The sequence below is a fragment of the Dinoponera quadriceps genome, unplaced genomic scaffold (genome assembly GCF_001313825.1).
Source record: "Dinoponera quadriceps isolate SergipeBrazil2010 unplaced genomic scaffold, ASM131382v1 scaffold2600, whole genome shotgun sequence".
Classification (NCBI taxonomy): Eukaryota; Metazoa; Arthropoda; class Insecta; order Hymenoptera; family Formicidae; genus Dinoponera; species Dinoponera quadriceps.
Genome location: NW_014556795.1, coordinates 2477660 through 2485271, shown reverse-complemented (window position 1 = coordinate 2485271; position 7612 = coordinate 2477660). Strand labels below are relative to the sequence as shown.

At 42.1% G+C, this 7612-nt stretch overlaps 1 protein-coding gene across 3 annotated transcripts in view; it reads left to right on the top strand.

Moving 5' to 3' along the window:
* LOC106748278 (dipeptidase 1-like) overlaps window positions 1-7106 on the top strand; it is a 9095-nt gene extending 1989 nt beyond the window's left edge. For 2 of the 3 annotated variants that reach the window (XM_014626656.1, XM_014626655.1), the window contains exons 2-8: window positions 639-759; window positions 3332-3503; window positions 3640-4077; window positions 5074-5332; window positions 5925-6009; window positions 6116-6191; window positions 6700-7106. In XM_014626656.1, coding sequence (XP_014482142.1) covers window positions 639-759; window positions 3332-3503; window positions 3640-4077; window positions 5074-5332; window positions 5925-6009; window positions 6116-6191; window positions 6700-6934 — 1386 coding nt within the window. In that variant the 3' untranslated portion in view covers window positions 6935-7106. The remainder of the gene's footprint in view (window positions 1-638; window positions 760-3331; window positions 3504-3639; window positions 4078-5073; window positions 5333-5924; window positions 6010-6115; window positions 6192-6699) is intronic. The other variant, XM_014626657.1, reaches the window with a different exon arrangement.
* The last annotated feature ends 506 nt before the right edge of the window (window positions 7107-7612 follow it).

Here is a 7612-nt window from a genome sequence, read left to right as displayed (position 1 = left end):
ATATATATATATATATATATATATATATATATATATATATGTGTATGTATGTATGTATGTATGTATGTATGTAAGAGGAGAAGAATCGGTTGCAAATCCAAACAATAATGGGGGAAAGGCTCTGATGGTGTAGATAAATAGTCTGTTCTTTTTAGCTGCACCGCTGAACTAGTGCAATAAGTTGAAGCGAGACAAGTATGTTTTCTCACTTCAACTTATTGCACCAGTTCAGCAATTCAGCTAAAAAGGAACCGAAAGTTAATCTCTCGTAGCTAAATATTTCAATAAATCACTTCGCCATAATTATATATTAAATGCGATGTTACAGAGAAACAAAATTCAAACAAGTTGTACTTTTGTCGGGATTACCCATTGACTCGGCTCGAAACGTTTTCGAGTATCGCGGAAATTCAGAAACAATCGCATCGAACGATCTCTTCTCCGGTCAGTTCTTTTGTTTTCAAGGCAAACACGTTCTTCCTCATTTGTGTGTTTTTTTCATAAATTACGAGCTATTAATACTAGCACTCGTACAGCGCGGATAGACGGTTATGTAATCCCTGGGATCTTAGGATTCGATTTACGGAGGCGATCCTCTGCCGCTCCGATAGTTTTGTAAATCGGCGAAAATTTTGCAGACCTGTCTGCAACTCTCGTCGACGGAACTGAGAAAATTGCCTAACGGCGATGCGCTTCACATCAAGGACACTGGTGTCTCGACTTCCCTCGACAAGGCTAAAGAATCGCCGAGAGAGAGCAGTGAGTGTACAATCACAATTGTTGTAAACGATGAAGTTAGAATATCCCGAGCCATTTATTAGTAAGTGAAACTTCACGCCCTACTAATGATACTAATGTCGATCTGTTAATCTCAGGGTAGAAATCAAACGTCGAGCAAACTTCTGATTTTAATCGTGGTATATTTTGTATCGAAAAGTAATCAAATGAAATCAGCATGATAGATACACACACACACACACACACACACACACACAATTTTTGATTATAATAAAATAATTTAATGATACAAAGAAAAAGAGGAGGTAGAGAGAGAATAACATTTAAATAATTATTACATAATTGATGACAAGTTCATAAATATAATATTAATGAATAACAAATAGATGTGCATGAAAGTTGCATTAGCTCTTCTCTGGTATTCACTTTTATCATTATTCCTGCCATTAGACACGCACATGCTCAAATATAGCATGTTCGCGCGTGTGATGATGATGATAATGATTATAATTACTGCAATTAGCATGGGTAATGATGAACCCGACGTGTTGACTCAGACTAATACAGATTTAATTCCCTCCCGTGCCGCGCTTGATCGCTTCGCGCGCTTTCTCGATTACCCTGTCATCATACCCCGGTCTCTCTCGCTCTTCCCCGGGATCCGCGCCGTTCCCGATGACCGAACGGCAGTTTCGACTTTTCCTTCTTTTCTCCAATTTCGCACGTCAACGAGCCCGCTTATGTAAAGAGTCCCGCTCCGCGAGCGAAGAAAAGCCGGCGCGATGAGAAACGAAACGAGCGTGGCGAGACGACGCGACGTTTCGCGATTGTTGCTATGATTTCTATTCACGGCTCGGCGATCCTACCCGATTGCATCGATCCGGCCGCAGCGATCCGGCGGATCGAAGTTTCGGTCACGACGATTTCACGTGCGAATAGACACGATCCACGCTCGACTGGTCTTCCCGATCCGAGAGGATTCCGCCGCCGCGGTTGTCCCGCCGCGCGGTGGTAGTCGCAACGAGCCGCTCGTGGCATATTGTTTGTTGTCGGCCTCGTCGGTAAATATCGAGGATTGGTCAGTTTTTAGGCGAGTAATTATGAAAGAACACGACAAATCTTGGGCAATGACACGGAAGCGCCGGAACAGCGGAAAAACGTTTGAAAAACTCGAACTTTCTAATGACGTGTTTTCCTCCACGTCTTTCTATAAGTACTAATTGTTTATCTGTCTTTGCTATTAAAATCGAAATACCCTCCCCCCCCCCCCCCCATGGAAAAGTATATATCTAAAAATATATTATAAAATTGATTTAAACACATACGTGAAAATATATACTAATGTATATTTCAAATATATATCATACATATATTTTACCTTACAAATTTATGTTCTTTATTTATAATTTGTATATATACAAAGCGGCAAAAAATGACTTAATATATGTAAACATATATTTGAAATATATTAGTATATATTTTCACGTGTATGTTTAAATATATTTTATAATATATTTTTAGATATATATTTTTCCATGGGAGTAAGTTGTACAGATACTTGACATAAACTTCAGTATTACAATAAATACAGCCAGTCGTCGATGCACATGGTTCCACAAAAGCTTGCATAAATCAAAAGCTACGCACAGCCTATCCGATAAGAGCGTGAACGGGGGAATTTCTGTTCGAAAACCATTGTATTGAAAACTTTTGAAGGATCCCAGTTATTATCCGACCTTTGCTAAAGAACGACGTATTTATATGATGAGCACCGAAGTGTGGAGTAGACCGAGACAAATCAGATCACATGGCGAAATAGGATCAATATAAGCTTCGAGATAGTGGTCGTCGATTTTTTTGGTTTGAAATGATCGCGGAGAAAGCGTATGGAGGTAAATGGCATGATAATTCAGCTCGTTTGAAACGAAAAATTAACGACAACTGGCTCAAAGCTTATATTAATCCGATTCTCCCTGTGATCCAATTCGGTCTATTTTACAAAGAATTTGAATGCCGAGAAGACGGTCAAAATTTACCAGAAAGGCATTAATACCGTCTGCCGAAAAAGATGGTTTTAAAGCAAAGGTCGGGATTGGATTCTTCAAGAGGACAACAACCCAAAACATCAGAGTCATCCTTACTCTCAATGGAAAGAAGGAAGTAACGTCGAGACACTAAGTCTGACCATCACAGTCATTAGACACTATTGTAAATGTTTGGACATTAATGAAGATAAAATTACGTGGAAAAAAATATACACGATGAAACAGATTCTTTCAATATAGTGATCTTTATCTCGAGAATATGCTGTAAAATCGGTGGGAAGTAAAAGATGTCGGATAATAATTCAACGATGGTGATTGGACAATCTATTAATACAAAAGCGTTGTAACACTGACTGTGTAGTACATATGTAGTTTTTTTCGTTAAACGTTAGAAAGTAATCTCCCTGATCCATCTTCTAATCTTCTTACATTGTATTAAAAAGGGTGACCAGTCCATAACATAAAGATCGAACAAAAGTTATTGGTCGAGAATTTCTACGATTATTCTCTACTTGAGAATCAATTATCAACGGCGGATAATATTGTAGGACGAAGCGTGGTGAGGAGATGGGTGGTGATGGCCGGATTTTTCTTCCTCGGATGTGCCTTGGTGGCCGGAGTGGGTCTGCCCCTCGCCCTGGAACTTCGAAGCTCCCATCTATTGGAGGCCAGGCTGCAAGTGGTCCGCAGAATGCTCTCGGAGGTCCCTCTGATCGACGGGTGGGTAACACACTCGGTGCACGATAGCTCGAAGCGATAGATTGTAGAAATAAACGGAGAAGTGAACTCTCTCTCTTTCTCGCCGACGGTCTCGTCGATCGAGCGTCTCTCTCAAAATCCGAATCACACCAAACAGACACAACGACTTCGCCTGGAACCTTCGCCAGCACCGCGGTACCACGAAGCTGGGTAACTTCCCCTTCGACGAGGATCTGTCGCGCAATGCCAGCTGGGGCCCGCAGTGGCAGACCGACCTGATTCGTCTGCAGCAGGGCATCGTCGGCGCGCAATTCTGGTCGGCCTACGTGCCGTGCGAGGCCCAGTTCCTCGACGCCGTTCAGCTCACCCTCGAGCAGATCGACATCGTGCGCAGACTGACCGCGCGCTACCCCAAACGTATCAGACTGGTGACGACGAGCGGCGAGTTGGAGAACGCTCACCGTGACGGAGTGATCGCCAGTCTGGTGGGCATCGAGGGAGGCCACAGCATCGGTACTTCCATGGCGGTGCTCAGGAGCTTCCACCGGCTGGGCGCGCGCTACATGACCCTGACCCACAAGTGTAACACTCCGTGGTGAGTAGCCCCGAAAATTAACGCCCGGTGTTCCAATTCTTGCGACTTAATTTGGCCGATAGACGTTCTCGGAGTTTTCTTTGAATTTCAAGCTAACTTCTCTTCTCGACGGAAATGTCGAGGCATAGTTTTCGAGATACGAACGACTGGAAAAGTGGAACTTTCCGCTTCGAACTACGCTTCGAACGACCAAGATCATTTAGATCCCAATTAAAAACCGCTATTATTAACAAAATACAGCATATTATCGATTGCTCTATTATTATTTAGAGACGTTTTAAATATAGATTTACTCGTTATTTATTGAAAAAAATGAGGGAAAACTCAAAAATATTTAAGAATAAGCGCATCGAGTGTCTTATTATGACAGTATTTCTAACAAATGAAGATATCAATAAAAAATATGCTGTTTTATTGCCTCTTTTCGATGGAATAAGATATTTAAAGAATAATTATTAAAAAAGATTATATAACATTCATTTTATAAGAATGTAAAGTAAGGCGGGTAAATCGCGATCATAGAAAGTTACTAGTATTGATTCAAGATTGTAAAAAATTATTTATTTTTATATTTCTTCATTGTATTCTATAAATATATAACATAACAAATATTTTTAAACCAAATAATTATAAATTTTTAAGAATATGGATATTTTTTTATCTTTAACATTAAATAAAATGTATAATTTAAGATAAGTTTTGTATCTCATTGTGCTTTTACAGGCTTATATTATGAATAAGACGAGTCACAGCCTATTCTTTAGATTAGGTCTCTAAATGTCCAAATGTGAGATACACATTGGTTCCCGATCAGTAAAAAAAAAAATCCACTGCAACGTGAGCTTCATTTTCTGACCGCTGGGGTATGAAATGACCCCAGGTGGCTATTCCCGGGTTAAACTAAATTCCGGCCAGATTTTTACTCAGGCTTTTCACCGGGTTACCGGTGTACCTTCAATTTGGCGAGATCGAGCATTGAAAGATTTCGATTTTCAGGGCGGACTCGTGCTCGGTCGACGATCCGAACTCGGACGCGGCGTCTGAGTTCCACAGTGACGGCCTTTCGGAATTTGGCAAGGCGGTCGTCCGGGAATTGAATCGCCTGGGCATGCTCGTCGATCTCTCCCACGTTTCGATAAGGACGATGCGGGACGCTCTCGCGGTGACGAAAGCACCGGTCATATTTTCGCACAGCGCGGCCAAGGCGCTCTGTAATTCGTCGAGCAACGTCCCGGACGATGTACTGCGGAATTTGGTAAGACAGAGGAATGCCAGGAATAAGCGCGCACGCGTTCGTCGCTAAACGTGTCTATTTCTCTCGGAGGTCACCGCAGTGCGGCAGACAAATGAAAGATAAATAAATCAAAATTAGACTTTTCAACTTTAAACGCGTCACGCCAAAAGCGACCGTCAATTTTCCCAGTTGTGTTCTGATCATTCTAAAGAATGAATTCTTCTTTCGAGTATTTAGCATCCCCGAAGACCGATATTTTTATCCCTTTCTCGCGAAAACAGAAGTGCTCACGATAAGACAATGCTGTGGGAAAAGAAAGAATAATTCAATATAATTTTTGAAGTTGTATATTTCTGGTCGCGCTGAAAAGTCAAAATTCGTTTAAAACTTGATTTCCTGCTGTCATCATTTAAACGTCTCGATTTCTCATCTCGATGTCGTTTCTATGAGGTGTATAACGCTTTGAAAAAAATTCGCACATCGTTACGTGAGATGAGGATGGCGAAAAAATAGCTGACTTCTAGTCGAATGCGAATATTCGACAATGTCGATCCCACGGTGACAGTGTTCGCTCGTGGATTAATCACGCGGCCTTCGTTTCTGTCCGCTTCAGTCCCTCAACGGTGGTCTGGTTATGGTTAGTTTCGACAGCGCCCATTTGAGCTGCAGCGATAAGGCCTCCATGTACGACATTATAGGTGCGTAAGTGGCGTAGTGTCGAATTAGCAAACATAAAAAAAAAAAGAAAGAAACTTGTGCGTTAGAGATAAGGGACGATTGAGACACACACATACGTTTTTACAGCTCACATCAATCATATCAGACGAACAGCTGGCGTGAATCACGTGGGTCTCGGCGCGGGTTACGATGGGATACTGAGGTAGTTAAAGAGAACCACTTCAACTTACTATTACTGCACATTTTTATCATTCTCGCTCAATAACACGGAATGTTTTCCTCTCGGAAACTTTCCCGCGGAAGTGTCAGTGAATCAATCGAATTTCTAACGGCCCGCGTAATTGGAGCAAATCTTCGATAGCAACGCTTCGTTGAAATTAATAACTCGAGTTACTAAGATATGACGTATCAATTTCAATAATACTACTATTGAACATTTGTTCGAATTACGCGCGCTGTTGAAAATTCGATTGACTCGAATTTTCGGCACTGTGCTTAGAGAATGAGAAATTATCGCATTAATGAAGCCTTCTATAGAATCGTACGAAAGAATAATACTAATATTTCAAGGATCGCCATACGTACGTAAAATATTATTCGGTCGGCCCGCTATTTTATTCAATTACACAAACATAACAAGAGCGAAAAAAAGAACGAGTCTAACGAGCTCGTAGAGACGTAGTGGGAAAACAGAAGCAATACTTGTCCAGGCCGCCGACGGAATTGCCAGACGTATCCGGCTACCCCTTGCTGTTGGCCGAGCTGACCAGAGATCGGAGATGGTCCGCGACGGACATAAAGAAGCTGGTGGGCGGGAATTTGTTGCGCGTCCTCAAGGAAGTGGAGAATCACGCGGCCACTCTCTCGCACCAGTTTCCGGCGGAGGAGTGGATTCCCGAGGAACTCATCGAGGACAGCTCTTACTGCAGATATCACGACGCGTAGGGAGAGGGGCTCTCTCGTGCGTTTCCGGTATCGAGGCTGTCGGTTCCCGTGGAGGGCGTTTCTGCTTCTCGCTCTAGAAACGCGAACTGTAATGATCTTTGTACCTGGATCGCCTCAACCGTTTTACATTTTTAATAAAGTAGCAGCGGACTATAACCGTACCGGTTGGAAATCCCCGTTTCGTCCTTCTTCGCGCGCAGCTAACCCGATTTACTTCGCTAAATCGCTTATAGGGTATGAGTTTATTATCACCGATACCATAACGCTTATTATTTAAGAATGGTTCTTCTAATTAGAATTTTTTTCACTTATGCGATTACAGTCACAAATACGCGAAATTTCTTCCTCGGTGTGCTTCACACTCGCCAGCACCGGATCGATTTCAAAATTCAGTCGTGGTTTCGGGAGAATCTTGTAATCCTGGACAAAGTGCGGAAAGGTTTGTATTTTACCGTGGTAATTCCACCCTGATATGTTGTCGTATATCGATTTTGCTCGTTGCTGCGAGAAAAAACGCAAATTTACGAGTTGTTTGGAACACACGACCGGCCCAATTGCATCACGCTCAATTGCGTTTATGGTTCTCGGCAGCAGTTAAGTCAATTTACCTTGTCTTGAGTCTCGCTCCTCCGCATAACTCACCGCCGCATAATATATGTTGCGAAGAGCAATTATTTA